At 48.3% G+C, this 19,083-nt stretch overlaps 2 protein-coding genes across 2 annotated transcripts; one reads left to right on the plus strand and one right to left on the minus strand.

The window, feature by feature from the left end:
• Positions 1 to 8,001: 8,001 nt before the first annotated feature.
• LOC135373449 (uncharacterized) lies at positions 8,002 to 8,928 on the minus strand. Its single transcript, XM_064606649.1, has one exon. It carries the CDS (start codon positions 8,926 to 8,928, stop codon positions 8,002 to 8,004), a length of 927 nt encoding a protein of 308 aa, XP_064462719.1.
• A 3,923-nt stretch (positions 8,929 to 12,851) lies between these two features.
• Positions 12,852 to 13,919, plus strand: LOC135373450 (uncharacterized). Its single transcript, XM_064606650.1, has one exon. The coding sequence runs from the start codon at positions 12,852 to 12,854 to the stop codon at positions 13,917 to 13,919; it is 1,068 nt and encodes a 355-aa protein (XP_064462720.1).
• Positions 13,920 to 19,083: the final 5,164 nt, after the last annotated feature.

Below are 19,083 nucleotides of genomic sequence, written 5' to 3' on the forward strand. Positions count from 1 at the left end.
GTAGCGTGGCGCATTATGGCCACAGTTGCTCTTGAGCAAAAACAAGCGGAATCATCGTTGTCATTGTCATCACCTTGTGTTTGTGCGTCGTGTCTTATACCTTTCGTCATTTTACGATTTTTGTTACTTTTTGTGCTCTCTTTCGCTTACTACATGTGTATTCCACTGTGTGGTCAATTTTTTCACCTGATTAAATGCAGATTCTGCACGAAAGCTCATTAATGAAACTGGATACTCCTTGCCGTTCGAACTCTATTCTTACCACCTCCTTCGTTTGTTAACATTTAAAAGCACTAAGTGATAATTGTAAGTTTTTGTCCTGAATATGGCGGAGCCCCATCGACAATTTGGACACTCCCTGTTAACCAACCTCCCCCTAAACTTACTTCTCTGTCTTAATAGTTCAACTTACTTTCCCTACTACTGTTTTCCATATCTAATTTCTTTTCTACCTACCTATTGACACAGGCCTCTGCTCCACCTGCGGTGTCGTGGCGACCGCCCAGCACATTCTTGTGGAATGTGCACTCTACTGCCCGCAAAGGCGGATATTGTGCGGTGAGCTTGACCTCATCAGAGAGACGCCGCTCACCTTAGCTGCACTCATTGGCCCCTATGAAGATCCTGTGCTCCACCGTCGGGTTCTTCACCTGTTCATGGACTTCCTGTCGTCCATACTGGATTGCTCCAGACGCTTTAGTTCTTTCTCGTACTTTCATCCTTCCTTCATCACCTTCACACAATGTTCCACGTGCAATTGGGTAGGGTACCACACCACCGCGGTGAAACACTCCATCTCATCGTCATCATTTATTGTTGTTGTACCTACCTATTCACTTCAACATCATTTTGCTCCCTTTTATATAAACTTTTTACCACTCCACCCAACGCTTCTGCTGGGTGATGACAGTTTTGTTCCTTTTGAGAACGTGTATAGGTGTTTTAAAGATACTGGGTTTTTAAAAGATCTGCGATTTTGAATACTAATGTAACAGTTACGCCAGTTTTAGTCCTGCACGTGCTTTGACTAGCTAGTCTCCAGTGGTAATCGGAGCATTATGGCCTTAGTAGCTGATGCGCCACTAAAACCCGAATCAAATCAAACCTATCTGTTCACTACATAGACAAAACACACAAACTACAGAAAAGTAATCAGTAAATGACTCCCGCGTGGAGGTTACAGTAAAGAGAACAAAAGACGTTAGTATTTTATTAAATGAAAGAGCATAATTGAAAACTAGTAGGTTTATAAAGTCTTATCGACGTTTTCGATGAAGCATATTGGGGAGGTTGAAATACGTACATAGCGTAGCGTGATGGAAAATGGGAGACTGTATAGCAGTGTATAAAACAATGATAGAAGTTTCCAAAAATTAGAGGAACTATCCGGAGGCAATCCTGTAGGAGCTTTATGTTTTTTTGAAAGCTTGTAGCTTGGACGCGTCAGATACGTAATAGTTCTGTTGTTTGTTGAACACTTTTTGAGCAATCGAATTTCAAGGATTTCTGCGCAAAAGAAGCTAGCGGATTCCAGAAGCGCCCCAACCCTGACGCGACTCGCGCGCCATATATTGAGAACGCAAGCAACTAGACGAGGCGAGACCGTGCGTTTCTCGCGAGTGCAGTATGCATTTCATTGCGAAGGTGCACGGTTTGTGTATTCCGGAACACAAGAACGCAAACCAGTCATTCGTTTAAGTCACTTGGATGAGAGGTGTTGCAGACAGCAGAAATACAGCGAGCAGACGATGCAGAGAGAGAGAAAGGCCAACAGATGGCGCAGATCACCTCGCACTCGCAGGCACGGAACTCGCATGTTACAACGTTAACAGTTTCAACCGAACTTCGCAAGAGTTGCTCTTGTTCTTCAAAAAAAGAAAAAAAAGGAGTCTCATGGTAGATAATAAAGTGTCTCAAATGCGTTACATTGTATACTTCAATATCACGTGGTGTCTTTCCGCCAATCCGGGGCCGACTTCAACTTTGTTCTTTGCGAACGTTTAGGGTCGCCACTTTTCAGTTTCTAAAAGTGTTCAAAATTACTTAGTGCGAAAAGTATATACGCAGAACAGAGAGGTGATGGCATGTGTGTGTGTGTGATTGTGATCACACAGCCAAGTTCTACGTGATGGTACCTTGAAACTATGGGCGTACAGAGAGGGGGCAAGGGGGCCGTGCCCCTCCCCGTGGAACTCCAAGATCGCTTGTGAAAATAGTGCACTCTTTACTCATAGGTCGTAATGATTATTCCCGGATGTCCCAATAGGAACCTCTGAACACCCACACAGTGCCAACGTCCGCCTCCAGAAAAAGATGTGGTAGGGGGTGGGGTTTGCACTCTTGTTCCACACCCCCAGAAGCGCTTTGTTCCCCATTGGAAAAACTCCTGGGAACGCCCATGCTTGAAACATTGTGGTTATATTTCACTTTACAGTTCCTTTAATACCGACAGACAGCAAAGGACGACAAAAAGGAGCATCCCAGGGGTCGATCCCATTTCTCCCGTGCCTCTCGTGAAAAATATCGACTTGTCTGCATCTTTCCAGAACAACAACATTTTCTTCCACCGATAACGAGTCCACCTCGATAAATAAATAAAGCGCCACAGAAACAACCGTTTGTGGAAGATCGGGTGTGATTCGTCTGCGGACCTCTAAGTGCCTGCTTGGCTGGTATCGGCGTTCCAAGCGAGAGAGAGAGAGAGAGAGTTCAACGGTGGAGTCAAGATCGTCCCGTCTAGCCGCGAAATGCGAGCCTGACGGATGAGGGCGGCCGCCCGGCGTCCAGCACAATCCGGCCAAGCGATGGCTGGGTATCCGTCTTCCCGGAGCTCGGATATGTGAGGTGGGATTCCACGAATGCTGGCTGCCACTCGTTTCGAATGGATGCCCGACTTTTCTGGAAGAAAATTCTCCAGACTTCGCTCGATCAGCACGCGTGCCTCAGATTTTGGCTCGACTGGACCGAAATCGAACGTATTACTTTTTTTTTCTTCTTCCTTGGGTCGTCTCACTCTTTTTTAGTTACATTTCTCGTCCCAGTTTTCTGAAGAACAAGCTTTGCAGTACAGGAATTCTTCAAAGCTGGTATAGTGGCTTTTTTGTGCGAGTCCTTTTCAGTTCTTTCTTTCATTCTTTATTATTTTTTTTTTTACATAGTGACATATCGCGGAAGGTGACATCGGCTGCGGAACTAAGAAAGAGGACACAAATTCTACAACACCTTTTTTTTTTCTTTTTGTATTTATTTCACCGATCTACATCGTTGAAAAAATAGTGGAAACATATTTTCGAAGTCACTTGAACTCGTCGTTGATACTGATGACATTCAGGTCATCATTCGCTACAGAAATAAGAAGCGGCCTTTCAGATAGCGCCTCTCTTGTGCGTTTTGTGAGCCTCATACAGTATAGTGTAGCGTTATTTTTTTAGCGCTCAACCTAAACCCTTTTGCTGGGTGATGAGGCTCTTCTACCATTTGAACGGGTTTTTAGCTTCTTTGAAGACATTAGTCTTTTAAACACATTGTAGTTTTAGCTATTTGATTTTTATGTCCTTTGATACTCTAACTGTAAAGTTTTATCTTAACTGAATCACTATACTTTGAACTAGTACTTTCCTTACCATTGTCTTGGCGCATTATGGCCTCCGTTGCTTATGCCTCAAGAATACCTGAATCATCATCATCAGCTAAACTTCGCCGAAAGATTGCGAAACTTGGAATGCCGGCAGAGGCAGATCTAGGATTTTTCTGGGGGGGGGGGGGGGGTCCGGTCTTGAACAACACCATACCACACTATACCTAATGTCAATTCGAACTCTATGCAACGGCAGAAATTGAGCGGGGAGTCAGGACATCCGAGCCTCCCCCTCATACTCCTCGCACTGACAACCTTCGTTCCTGCAACGGCACCTACAGGGTGTCTTCCGGCCGTCAGTATAGATGCAACCAAGAATAACGCGTCATAACTTTAACAAATGAGGAAGCGCGCGTCGCAAACATGTGCATAACGTCGTTGGGTAAGCGTAACGCGTAACGGTAAATTTGCGTATGCCGAACGACGACTGTTCTTAGAATAGTAAGCGCTTGGAGAAGTGCAGCCACAGTAAGTGGACCATCGGCATTTCTAGAACTCATTGTAGTTGAATCATGCACATTGATCGATCAATCAATTGGTCATTTCGAACCCATCACAATGGTTTTTGAGCACTGGTACGATGAACGCGCCCAGCTTAGACTTTCCTACTTTCATGACCGCTGCCGTAAACTAGGAAATACTGGAAAAATGGCGGTCAGCTTTCGGCTTAGGACACTCTAGGCTTAACGTACTGGTAAATACGTCCCCCCGGATGAACGTGTCATGTTTCAACAAACAAACAAACATCAACTTCCAGACTAGGTACCCCAATAATTTTCAGCGAATGACGTCCTCATCGCGCTCGCCTACTCCAAAGCCGATGCTTTCAGAAGGCCGCAGCTTGACAACGAGCACCATATAATTTGATCGATGGTCCACCACCAATTCCATCGAGAAGCTGCGAGGGACCAAATCCGTCTTAGGCACGTTTCCGGATTTTCTGTTCGCCCGAGGATTAGGTTCGACCAGAAGCAAAAATGCGACTCGGCCGGAAGGATTTCTTCTACATCCCTAGAAGCCGGGAGGAAACGTAGACTTTCGCTTCGCCGAATGTCAACGCCGGCCTCGCAACTAAAAATATGTTACCGTGTATGGAGCAAGTTTTTATGCGGAGGTAAAATTATTGAGGCGGCTTGGCTGCTGCTGCTGCTTTATGCGAGGTTTATATGGCGTTATCGGAACGGGAGCAGGGAACTGCGAACTCTCCCTTTTACTCGTGGAAAAAGTGGGTAAAAGAGACGAGAAGACGCTCCGCGTTAAACAAATTCAAGTGTGTCTTCCTTTATTTCTGGCTATTTTTGTTTATGCGTGTGTCGTTATTTACTGACCGAAGTTCACGTGTTTCTAGGTCTTTGTGTCAGTCGGATTCCTAGAATACCAGCGGCATGGTCAAGCCAGGTTAAAACGTCAGCTCGTTGGTGATAGAGTCACTAAATAAGCTGCGCTTCAGAGTAGCGGCACTGAGGCAAAAGGGCGCCATGTTGTTTCCGTTTGACCTCCAGCGCCATCCTTAGAGCGCTCTTTGAAGTGCTGCCTTCTTCCACTGCCGAACTTCATCTTCATATATTTCTACTGCCAAAGTAGACGTTGGGCTTGAGGTCAACGGAAACAACATGGCGGCTCGAACTCGCCCGTTTGCCTCGTTGACTGCGCCCTGAAATGTAGCTTAGTTAGTGACTAGTTGGTGATAGCCAAGGTCGTGCTGAAGACTAGGAGGTAGTGGGTTCGAATCCTACCTCCGTGCCCTTCTGAGGTCTTCCCCAGGGTTTTCCGGCGGCTTCCCGGACGAATGCCGGCACAGATCCCATTGAAGTCAGCCCAGGACGCATACAAACCCCCTGTCCCCCGACTCCTTCCTACTATCCTCTCTCCATCGGCCCATGTCTGTACGCCGCTCGTAGCCGCACTTGGTTCGCGGCGCTAATCAAAATAATCAAAAAATTCGTACCGCGGCTGCGTAGCCACAGCGTCCAATCAGCAAAAGGTCACGACAAAAAAGGGAGGTGGCGGGGTCGTCGCATCTGTGGCGGCCCGTGGACGACGACGACGCGCCTCTGCTGCCACGAGCTACTGTGCCTGGCAGCCAGTTCTACCGGCACCGTCCTAGCGTGCGGCCACGCATATCTGCCCGCTGGGACAAGCACCCAACCACTCAGTACTCACACTTCATATCTGGAACCCGCCCGGATCGCAGCGCTCTTGTTCCCGCCATCCCGCTGCTGCTGCATCAACTGACACAATCACAAGCCGTGTGTCCAGTCGTCCACATTTTCCTCTTCATGGTATCGACGCGACCTCAACCGCATGCACCGTTCCGTGTCTGAGGGGGGAGTGATGTGGCGGCCCGTGGACGACGACGTCGCGCCTCTGCTGCCACGAGCTACTGCGCCTGGCAGCCAGTTGTACAGGCACCGTCCTAGCGTGTGGCCACGCACATCTGCTCGCTGGGACAAGCACCCAACCACTCAGCACTCACACCTCATCTCTGGAACCCGCCCGGATCGCAGCGCTCTTGTTCCCGCCATCCCGCTGCTGCTGCATCAACTGACACAATCACAAGCCGTGTGTCCAGTCGTCCACCATCCACGAGTCGTCCTCATTTTCCTCTTCATGGTATCGACGCGACCTCAACCGCATGCACCGTTCCGTGTCTGAGGGGGGAGTGGTGTGGCGGCCCGTGGACGACGACGACGCGCCTCTGCTGCCACGAGCTACTGCGCCTGGCAGCCAGTTGTACAGGCACCGTCCTAGCGTGTGGCCACGCACATCTGCTCGCTGGGACAAGCACCCAACCACTCAGCACTCACACCTCATCTCTGGAACCCGCCCGGATCGCAGCGCTCTTGTTCCCGCCATCCCGCTGCTGCTGCATCAACTGACACAATCACAAGCCGTGTGTGAAGGTTGTGGTGTTTAATGGAATGTTATTTTTAATAGTTTGAACCGCACCGGCTATCAACAAACATAACAAAAATACAGTTAACGTTTCGGGTCCCATTCGAGTCCCATCATCAGAATGACGCTGTCCTGGTCGTCACCGGGTATTTACGCAGAAGAGGAGCGTAGCATTCTGGGAGGGGGCCTGGTTGTCGATTGATAGCTTTATAAGGAAGCAGGAGACGTCCGTAAGGATCGGTGGCAAAGCTTTTAATGACAGTAATGGCGGAAGAGAAGATCGAGGGCGGAAGCTCACGAGCTCCCGTGTTCCTGCAATCCTGTCGTCTTCCTTAACGCTCCCCGGCGCGGAAGTACAAGTCAATCAGCTTCCAATTTGTAGAGAAGTTGTACTGCCCGGCTTACGGTTTTCCCTCCTGGCAAGTTGATTCTACAGGATCTAACCCTTCCATCTGGGCTCTGTGTTACGTGACTCACATGTCCTAGAGGCCACGATGTTCGCGGCCTTGACTCTGCAGCAATGAGTACTAGGTCCCCGACGGCGACGCTGTGTGATGGTACGGGCTTGCAGACGTTGGCCGATCTCAGGAGGAGGATGTACGTTTTAACCCCCTTCTTCCAGCATTGATGAGTCAATTCTTCCCGATACATCCACCGTCGTCTCAACTGTTGCGCTGTAGATGTTGTTCCTGCTTCGGGTTCGCGACACGGAAGCGCGGTGAGCCTTTGCCCAATCAGAAAGTGTGACGGCAGAAAGGTCGTCTGGATCTTCGGACAGGTACGTCAGAGGCCGAGAATTCATCACCGCCTCCACCTCTGTGAGAACGGTAGAGAGTTCTTCGTAGCGGAGGGCGCTTCGACCCAGGACTGTACGCAGGCAAGTTTTGGTACTGCGAATCAGGCGTTCCCAAAACCAACCCCACCATGCTCCTAGCTCCACTATGAATTTCTAGGTGATCCGTCGTGCAGTCAAGAGTACGTTTACCTGAGCGTTTTGTGACAACCAGGCAGGGGTGAGTTCGCGACTGGCTCGCTTAAATGTCCGAAAATTGTCTGAATATATAGTGGCGGGTACGCCCCGCCCCGTCTTGATACGAACCTTCTAAGAGCCATTAGGAAATCCTCGGTAGACATAGACTTCGTCAGCTTTGGGTGAACAGCCCTAGTGACGGCACAGGTAAAAATCTGGAGGTAGCACTCTCTTCCGCCGCCTTTTGAACACTTGTAGTACAGTGGACCCGCAAAATCGGTGCCTGTCACTTCAAATGGTGCGGACTGTGACAAGCGGTCTCGTGGTAGCGGAGCGGTAACTTCTGTGCACGCCTGAACCTTTGCTCGTCGGCAAGTGCGACATCCATTTAGGATCCTCTTCACAGCCTGACGACCACGGAGAACCCAGTACTCTTCCCGAAGCGCGGCGAGTGTCTCCTGAACTCCAGCATGCAGAAGCCTGACATGAGCCCGGAAAACTAAAAGAGCGGTGAACGGGTGGTCAGCGGGAATGACGATGGGATGCCTCTGGTTTCTTCAAAATCGCTGTACTGAAGGCGGCCCGTCAAACGGAGAACGCCATCGTCATCATGGAAGACAGACACATTTTGTAAGGACTTGTGCACCGCGGGATAAGAACCGAAATTTTGCCGCTGTGCCGCTGTGACCCAGTATGTTTCCGCTGCAACTACCTCGGCGGCCGTCAAAGGTCCCCTCCGTTCGGCTGTGGTATGCCTACAGTTGTGCAGGAATCTTGACACCCAAGCGGTAACTCTCAGCAGCCGGTGGAGCGAACTGTATTTGGCAACATCCATTAGGGTAGTAGTTGCCAAGATGGGTACGCAGCACGCCGTCTGGGCCTTTGTTTCGTTTCGTGCCTCGACGCAGGGTTCATCCGGAGTACGCCACGCTGGAGGCCAAGACTCCTGATCCATAAGCCACGAGGGCCCCTGCCACCATGCACTGTTGTTCAGCAATTGGAGGCATGAAGTGCCTCTTGTGAGAAGATCAGCGGGATTTTCTTTGCCGGGGCAGTGGCGCCACTGACTAGGCTCCGTACCAGCCCGTATCTCCGACACCCGGTTCTGTACAAAAGGTTTCCAGTCGTTCGTCGATCCGTAAATCCAGTAGAGTGTTATCTCAGAGTCCGTCCATAACACAGTGGGTACGGTGGACAGAGATAACGTCGTCTGTAAGAACCTCATAAGCCTGGTCGCGATGACGGCACCCATTAACTCGAGTCTCGGTAAGGAGACCGTGTTGACCGGGGCCACCCGAGACTTTGCCAAAAGAAGATCCGCACTGTAATGACCGTCCCTGTCGAGCGTCACCAGGTATGCGGCCGCACCGTATGCTCGCGGACTCGCGTCGCAAAACATATGCAGCGCGATGCTGCCCTCCGACATCTTCCCGCCGAGCCGCCGTGGTAACTAGACGCGAGACAATAAAGGCACCTGCTGGCACCAAGACGACCACACTCCCATCAGGTCTTCTGGTAGTTCTTCGTCTCAACTCGTCTTGGAGAGCCAAATCCGTTGTAGCAAAATCTTGGCTGTCAACACGAAAGGCGCCACATAGCCCAAGGGATCATAAATGAGAGCCACTGCTTGCAGTACATACCGTTTTGTATTCGACCGTTGCTCCAGGAACTCCGATATTGACTTCAACGGATACCGAATTTCATCTGTCTCGATATCCCAAACAATTCCTAGGACCTTCCTTAGTGGCGACGTGGTCGAACTTCCTGTCCCATCGGCGTCAAAGGTAGGCCGGAGCTGAGCATTATTGCTCGTCCACTTAACCAGTTTCATGCCCGCGTCGCGGAAGATTTGCCGCGACTCGTGGTAAACAGTAAGTTCCTCTTCCGGCGATGGCATACCAACAACGAGGTCGTCCACATAGAAATGGCTGGAAAGTAAGGACGCCGTGCGTGGGTATGTCTCTTCTGCTGCTCTCATGTGGTGACGTATAGTGGCAACGAGAAGAAAGGGACTGGACTTGGCTCCAAAAGGCACTCGTGTCATGCGTCAAATTTCTACTGGGGGCAACGGTTCGCCTCCCCGTGGCGTCGTGGCATACCACAGAAAACGCAAACAATCTCGGTCAGCACTGTCCAGCACGATCTGTAAAAACGCCTTCTCTATATCCGCTGTCAGAGCCACATGATAAGATCGAAACCGCAACAGCAATTGCAGCACGTCAGGGTTAAGGTTAGGGCCGGCGTGAAGAGCTTCGTTGAGAGAGAGAGAACCTTGAGCCTTCGACGAGGCATCAAACACAATTCGAACCTTTGTTGTCTCACGGTCCCTTCGGATGACTGCGTGCTGCGGCATATAATAGAGAGGCCCGGCCACCAACTCCGGTTGTAGGACCCGTTCAGCGTGTTGAAGACGCAAATACTGACGTATGGTGGAATCATATTCTTCCAGCAACGTTTGGTCTCTCCGTAATCGTTTGATCGTACTATCCAGCCTCTGGACCGCCAGCTTCTTGTTGTCACCCAATGCTTCAGGCGCTTCCGACTTCCAAGGCAAACGCACGGTGTAACGACCGTTTAACAACTGCGCTGTGGACCGGAACTGTCGCAGGACAGTGTCACCGTCGGAGTCGGACTGGTGCGATCAATGATGCCCAAATGCTCTAACTCTCAAAAGGCGGAGATTTGCTGGTCGATGACGTTGGTATCTTCCTGGTGCACCTCAACATGGAGAACATGAACCGACAGGATGTGACAGTGACCACCGCTGGCACCTGCCTGAGCCTTGAATCGTCCACCCAAACAGAGTTTCAACTGCCACCAGGTAATCTGATAAACGGGCGGTTGCTCCAGTCACAACTCCCCAATAAAAGTCCGCTCCAATCAATAATGAAATATCGGTGGGAGATGAGGGCCCGTCAGCAAGCTGTAGACCCATATTCTTGACGTGTTGCGCTGAGTGCGAATCGAGAACAGGCAATCCATCGGAGCAGGTGTCGGGGTATTCAACCGCCTCGATTGCCATACATGATGCCGAAAATTGGCTGCGCAAGACAACCCGCACGCATCGATACTTCGTGCAGCTTGACGCCGTGTTTCCAAGGGCCCCAACATGCAAATCTTCGGATCGAAGCAGTGTACATCCGAGCTTCGTCGACATATCCTGTCGAATAAAACTGCGTTGGCTGCCGCCATCCAGAAGTATGCGTGCGAGACTTCTCCGGCCATCAGTTCCTTCAATCCGCACATTGGCTGTTTGCAGAAGGACCGCCACGCCTGGCAAAACGGCAGAGGATGAAGAAAGAGACGTCACAACAGTTCCCGTGGACGCATGCACCGTCGACGGCTCTTGTGCTGTAGACTGAGACGACTGCGGGGACTGCTCAGTGCTGGATGAGTTGACTCCGGGGCACAGCTGAGTAAGATGACGTCTATGGCAGCGATCACACTGCAAGACCCGCCTTACCCTGCAATCCTTCGATATGTGCGACCGCGACAGTAGAAGTCCATTTCGAGGTCTCTAGGAATCTTCTTCAAGATGACCTGCCGAAGCGGAATTGCGTATTGTGCTGTCGTAACATTTAGGCTCTTCAGGTTTCTGATGCGCACTGTAACAGTCTCGTGGAGCTCACGCAACCCCTTTACGTCGGTGCTGGACCGAACAGTCCTGAGCTCGAAAAGGCGCCCCATGTTTTCGGTCACAAGAAGGTCGTTCTTCCCAAATCGCTTCTGAAGTATGTCCACGGCAGTCGTGTAGTTCTCATCGCTTGTGTTCAAGAGGGTGCCCCGAACCATAATGTAGGACGTGACCTGTGTCGCACGGTTTTCTGTAAACCGAGGTCTTCAAGTTTCCGCACGGGTCTCTTTGCACGAGGACATCCAAGAAGGCGATCTTTTTCTCTTTCTCCTCCTCGCACGTGAACTGGATGTTAGGATGAATGCTGTTCAGGTTGTCAAAGAATGCGTTGGTGAAATTCTTCTTAATAATCACAAATGTGTAGTCAACATAACGTCTGTAAAAGGTGACGAATTGTCCTGCGTCCTCTAAGGCCTTGTCTTCAACAAATTCCATGACTAAGTTGGCAATGGTCGTTGAAATTGGGCTGCCCATGGGGCATCCTCTTGAACACAAGCGATCGGTTGTTCGTTCCCTGCTTTCACGTGCCATGAAGATCCCTTCAGATCATGAGAAAAGACATGAAGAAATAACAAAGGCCAAAGCGGATCTACGAAGAAGGGCATACCCCGAGCAGTTTATCTGTGATACATACCGCCGAATGATGAATACACGCCCGGAACAGGCGGAAAGTACTCAAGAAAGACCCATGTACGTTACCATCCCCTACCTGAAGGGTGTGTCAGAACCAGTTAGACGGGTGCTCTCCCAGGTGAACATTAAAACTGCATTTAAGCCCACGACAACGCTGAGGAACGTACTAAGCCACCCCAAGGACAGAACGCCACCGGAAAAAGGACGAGGCGTGGTATACAAGGTATCTTGTCAAGATTGCCCTGCCGTGTACATCGGAGAAACAGGAAGGAAGACACGAACAAGAATGAAGGAACACAAGAGAGATATCGAGAAATCAGCAACAAACCCCCCATGGTACATAAAGAAAACAAAAGAAGCTTGTTAAGGAAGACGACAGGATTGCAGGAACACGGGAGCTCGTGAGCTTCCGCCCTCGATCTTCTCTTCCGCCATTACTGTCATTAAAAGCTTTGCCACCGATCCTTACGGACGTCTCCTGCTTCCTTATACACTGGTGCCGAAACCCTGGACCCGCTGGGTCAGCTTACGACTAGGAAGCATTGAGGATGCTATAAGGACGCACCGACTCTCATCGCTGGTAAGGAAATGGAGGATCTTGATCGCATAAGGAAATTTCGAAGTCAGGCTAGGTCGTCGATAACCCGAACGGTGAACGATCTGAAGACGCTTTTGACTACGACCCCTCTTCCTGGTGTGTGGGTGGTGTTTGGTGAGTGGCGCCACCACGGACCCCAGCCCCCAGTCCTAAGGTGTTATCCGTACCGTGCCGAGGGGATCCAAGGTGAAGGGTCAGAAACCTTGAACGGTGGCGGTCGGGGTCTTGGTCAAGCTCCGGCCGATGGGTTTTCCTTAAAACTCCGGGACCTTTCCACATGTATGAATGTGAAGTGTGGGTGACCAATGGGAACATTCATTTTCTTACACCTCATATGGTTAAAAATTCTATTTCCTCCTCGATCGCGGGCAGCAAGCGCCCGCGGACCGAAGTCTTCAAACAGGCGTTCGACGCCTTTCAAGCAAAATACGTTGTCATTAGCAGTGCAAGCACTAATAGTGAACAGAACACTCCACTTGGAAAAATGTCACCGTTTTTCATTGAGAAGGCGGTGGCATCGCTGTCAAAAAATGTGACTGAAATTAAGCGCCCCAGATCAGGTGACTTATTGCTTAAATGTACCTCGGAAGCCGACTGTGAGCGAATTCTGAACACACAGCAGATGCTCGGTATCAAAATATCAACTTTACATAGGACTCTGAATACCTCCCGTGGTGTTGTGTCGTTAGCTGAACTCATTGATGTTCCGTCAGAAGAGATTCTTGAAAATCTGAAAAGCCAAAAGGTGATCGACGTAAGAAAAATCAAAATCAGGAAGAACAATGAGTACATAACGACACGCAACACAATCCTCACATTTGACTGCCCGACTTTACCAGAAAGGCTGAAGGTAGGGTATCTGACCGCAGAGGTGCGGCCATATATCCCTAATCCACTCAGATGCTTCAAGTGTAACCGCTTTGGCCATCCTTCCGATGCTTCCAGAGGTTCTGCGTGCTGTGCCCGCTGCAGCAAGCAGGACCACGACTCTAAGGAGTGCAGAGGGCCGGATCATTGCGTCAACTGCGCAGGTGACCACCCTTCATACTCTAGGTCTTGTCCAAAGTGGAAGTTTGAGAAAGAGGTTATGCACATCAAAGTTACACAGAAACTAAGTTACCCAGAAGCAAGGAAGAAGGCATCTCCCTTCCTGTTCCAGAAATCCTTTTCATCTGTCGTTAAAGAGAAACCAAAGATGATTTCATGTGCAACGCAGACAGAAAAGTCAACACAAAGTGAAGAAACACATACACCTCTTTCTCAAACACCACCTCCCGTAACAGTGACAAAAGTTTCGCAATCCTCTTCTGTGGGGTCATTTTCACAGACGCCGCCGTCATCATCGCAAACTGTGGAGGCAAGCTCCATGGAATGCGATGATGACACGAGCTCGCAAGGCTCATTCACGAGCGTGAGCTTGCAATCTCAAAGGAAGCCTAAGGGAGATGTTTCACGAAGTGGCTCACTTCCTGATATATCTCCAAAAGAACTAGCGGCTGCTCGGAAGAAAACTCCGAGACAGCCAATAATGGCCCCAAAGAAAAAACAATGAAACTTTCCTCAAACAGTACACTGTTCTTCATACTGCAGACATGTCTTGTACATATCTCCCTAATTTTCTTTATTATGGCGATCCTTCAGTGGAATTGTCGAGGGCTGCTCTCCAATTTTGACGATTTCAATGATCTTTCGGACAGGTACGATGCACTCTGTTTTGCATTACAAGAGACCTATCTGAATCCACAACACACACAAACATTCCGGCGATGGAACCTGTTCCGAAAAGATCGAGTAGGCGCAACACGTGCATCTGGAGGTGTTGCTATTCTCACATCAAAGACCATCCCTGCAAAACACCTTCCACTGAAAACAACACTTGAGGCAGTTGCTGTTCAGATATGTCTTCATGGGATCCTAACCATATGTTCCTTATATCTACCGCCGTCAGGCCTGGTAGGACAAAAACAAATCGAAAGTCTGTTAGATGAGCTCCCACCACCCTTTCTTTTATTGGGAGATTTCAATGCCCATAACTACTTATGGGGCAGTACAAGGGCGGATAGTCGTGGCAAAATGTTAGAACGGCTATTACTCTCAAGGCCAGTGTGTCTACTCAATACTGGTACACCAACATATGTGAACGCTGCTACACAGACATTCTCTGCAATAGATCTCTCTCTGTGTAGCCCATCCATTTTCCAAATGCTAGACTGGGTAGTGGATGAAAATCCTCGTGGAATTGACCACTTCCCAGTTACCTTAAAATTACACCTGCCCTCAAATACCCTTGCAACACGTCCACCTCATTGGAAATTATCAGAGGCAGATTGGGGCATGTTTCAGAGAGAAGCCGATCTTTCACTGTCTTCTACTCAAGGTATGGCTGTTGAACAAATGAGCAACATGATTACAGACACGATCATAAGGGCAGCCACTAATTCCATTCCGCAAACATCCGGTCGTCTCCCCAAGTGCCCAAAGCCTTGCTGGACGAGTGATTGCGAGGTAGCTCGTAAAGAACAAAACCGTGCATGGGGTACCTTTCGAAGGTACCCTACAACAACAAATATAATTATATTTAAAAAAGCCAGGGCAAAAGCAAGGCGGATACGAAGAGAAGCAAAACGTGAATCGTGGAGAAATTTTGTATCCTCTTTAAGTACGAAGACTCCCACAAAAACTGTATGGGACAGACTCAGGAAAATCAAGGGTGAATATGCCAGCTTTACTGTCCCATTGTTACAAATAAATGGCACAACGTGTCAGAACATGGATGAACAGGCCAATGCTCTTGGTGAGCATTTTCAGGGGGTTTCGAGCTCCTTGCATTATAGTAGCGACTTCTTAAAAATCAAACAACAGAAGGAGAAACAGAATTTTCCTAGTGGAGCTTACGACAAGTATTCTTACAATATGCCTTTTACAATGATAGAATTGTTAAGGGCAATGTCATCATCAAAAATCACAGCGCCTGGACCAGATCGAATAACTTACTCCATGCTACAGCATTTGTCAAACACTTCTCTGGAAAGTCTTCTTGATTTCGTTAATACTGTATGGCAAAGGGGACATATCCCTTCTCGCTGGAAGGTTGCAACAGTTATCCCGCTTTTAAAACCAGGAAAAGATGCATAAAATCCATCAAGCTAAGGCCTGTAGCACTCACAAGTTGTCTCGGGAAGACTTTTGAGCGAATGGTGAATAACCGTCTCATACACCCTCTTGAGGAAAATGAGTGCATTGACCAATATCAGTGCGGATTTCGGACAGGGTGTTCCACTACGGATCATCTTGTTCGTTTAGAAACATTCATACGCGAAGCCTTTGTACGAAAACAACATTGTGTGTCTGTTTTCATTTTTCGACCTTGAAAAGGCCTATGATACCGCATGGCGATATGGAATCTTGCTTGATTTGCATTCATGTGGAATACGTGGTCGTGTGTTCCACTGCATCGCCGACTTCCTTCAAGGAAGATCATTCAGGGTCCAACTCGGCACAACCCTTTCGCGTCCTTTTGTACAGGAGAATGGTGTCCCACAAGGATCTGTCTTGAGCGTTACTCTATTTATTCTTAAAATGAACACTATCGCTAAGCTTATACCCACTTCAGTCAAGTACTCGCTCTATGTTGATGATGTCCAAATATCTTATTCTTCCTGCAACCTAGCCATGTGCGAAAGACAGCTGCAGCTCACAATTAACAGGCTAACTAAATGGTCCAGTGAAAATGGCTTTAAATTCTCCCCAGACAAGACCGTATGTGTGCCATTTTCAAGAGTTCGAGGAATGTCTCCCGAGCCATCACTTAAAGTGAACGGCAGTGATCTTGTTGTAGGGACAGAATGTAAATTTCTAGGTCTAGTCTTTGACAAAAAGCTTACCTTCCTTCCCCACATAAAAATATTGAAGGCTAAATGTGTGAAATCTTTAAACCTTTTAAAAGTTCTGTCTCACAGGTCTAGGGGGGCAGACAGAGAAACATTGTACAAGATCTACATGTCTACAGTTCGGTCCAGGCTGGACTACGGATGTGCAGTTTATGGATCGGCAGGGCAATCTGTCCTAAAGTGCTTAGATCCTATACATCATCAGGGCTTGCGACTGGTCCTCGGAGCATTCCGAACGTCACCCGTTCAAAGCTTATACGTCGAGTGCAATGAGTGGTCACTAGCAATGCGACGAGCTTATCTTAGTGTCATGTACGCACTGAACTTCGTACTTATCCACAACATCACCGAACAGTGCTTAGGAGAGCCATGCTATCGTTATGGCAGGAGAGCTGGAATAAAGAAACCAAGAACAAGTTACACATGATTAAACCAGCAGTTAATGAATGGGGTAGCAGTTACAACAAAAACAGATTTTATGAAGTTACATTTGCAAGACTTCGGATTGGACATACCAACATGACGCATCTGCACTTACTGTTAGGTGAAGAACAGCCAGAATGCCATCATTGTTGCGAACCTTTGACAGTAATACATATTCTTCTGACATGTCCTTTATATGAACATCATCGCCGCACATACTTCTCGACGTTTTATCGGTATCACATCCCTTATCACCGTTCTCTCCTGCTGAGTGAGGAACCAGTTGTGCCACACATAAATGTCATCAAATTTTTAGAGACTACTAAGCTTATGAGTAGCCTGTAAAAGCTTGGTTCATTTAACAGTTTTTAGAGCATCTATTTTATGACGTGTTAAACAGTAATTTTATTAATCCATCCATACCCATTAATTCACAATTCATTGATTTGGCGCTTTTTGGCCTTAGTTGCCCTCGCGCCACTAAACTTCCAACTACACACACACATCCACAACATGCGGCTCTCTCATGCGTTACACGGACGTCTTTTGAACAACTGTTCCTAAGCAAGTCTTCAGTCGTTCCTCCTTTTAGCATGCGAGTTTTACGAGAAGTTGAATTTTATGGTTTTACCCACTACAACACTCCGCTTTTGCAATCTGGTGGGAGCCTGCCTCCATGGCAACCACCCCCACATTCCAACTCTTCACTGACCAAGTACAGAAAAAGCGACACTTCCACGGCTGTGCTGCAGCTGGAGTTCGAGGGTTTAAGAGAAAGCTTTGGAAAGCATGTGGCGTTTTGCACGGACGAATCGAAGACAAATGCTGGTGTATCTTGCGCCATGGTAACTGGGACAGTCACAATAACTCACCGTTTACACAAAGTCATGTCGATATTCAGTGCAGAGGTTTATGCGATCATCATTACACTCAACTACATTTTACAACATTGCATTGTGTCATCAGTCATCTATACAGATTCCCTCAGCTCTTTGCAGGCAATATGTTCAGTCAAAAAAAAAAAAATTCTTGTGCAGCGAGCACGACGTCTAGCTAATACAATAACTAACAAGGGCTATCGTTTAACCCTTTGCCGGGTGCCAAGCCACGTGGGCATACAGGGTAACGAAAATGCGGATCGTGCAGCTGCCACAGCACTTTCAGCTGACATAACAGTCTTTGGTGTCCCTGTTCAAGACCTCAGGTTATTTTTGATGAATGCTATCAACATAAAATGGCAGAAGTTTTGGAGCACACAAGAGCAGAATAAGCTACACCTGGTGAAGCCTCAAACAGGAAATCGCTCACAAAGTCTTGAAAACAGGCTACACGATGTCTTAAGGTGCAGGTTAAGGGTTGGACACACATACATGACTCACGGGTTTTTGCTGCGTGGGGAGGACCCACCTGAGTGCGTGCGCTGCAGAGAGCCCCTTTCGGTCCAACACATTCTAATTACATGCCCATTACATGAAAGTTATCGTCAGCGTCACTTCACTGAATTTTATCGTTACTCTTTACCTCTTCATCCAGCTCTTTTGCTGGGTGATTTAGGCTATTGTTCCTTTTACTGCAGTACATATTTTTTTGAAATATATATTGGATATCTTGACAAACTGTGAAGTTTACAGTGAGCTCTTTTCTTACCCTTTCATGTGTTTTTAAGCCACCACTAGCCAAGTTATTTTAATATGAGCATTTCAATTTTTAACTGGGTTCATCACATTACCTTGTTGTTTGGCGCATTATAGCCCTAGTAGCTAATGCGCCAAAAAAAACCCAAATCGTCATCATCATCATACCTTTCATACCTTCTGTGCGAAGCCGTCCCATCGATCCAAACGGCATTCTGTGAGATGACTAGGGGAGTGCTTGTGTGCTGTGCTGTGTTTTATGGTGGCTAGTCGAAAGAGAAACAGTTGAGATATGGTGCACTACCAAGGCTCTGCCTTCTCGGCGAACACACACACACACACACACACACACACACACACACACACACACACACACACACACACACACACACACACACACACACACACACACACACACACACACACACACACACACACACACACACACACACACACACACACACACACACACACACACACACACACACACACACACACACACACACACACACACACACACACACACACACACACACACACACACACACACACACACACACACACACACACACACACACACACACACACACACACACACACACACACACACACACACACACACACACACACACACACACACACACACACACACACACACACACACACACACACACACACACACACACACACACACACACACACACACACACACACACACACACACACACACACACACACACACACACACACACACACACACACACACACA

This window comes from Ornithodoros turicata, unplaced genomic scaffold (genome assembly GCF_037126465.1).
Source record: "Ornithodoros turicata isolate Travis unplaced genomic scaffold, ASM3712646v1 Chromosome25, whole genome shotgun sequence".
Taxonomy (NCBI): Eukaryota; Metazoa; Arthropoda; class Arachnida; order Ixodida; family Argasidae; genus Ornithodoros; species Ornithodoros turicata.

Coding starts and splice junctions, on each gene's coding strand:
- LOC135373449 (XM_064606649.1), bottom strand. CDS start 8,928: ATGTCGGAGGGCAGCATCGCGCTGCATATGTTTTGCGACGCGAGTCCG.
- LOC135373450 (XM_064606650.1), top strand. CDS start 12,852: ATGTCACCGTTTTTCATTGAGAAGGCGGTGGCATCGCTGTCAAAAAAT.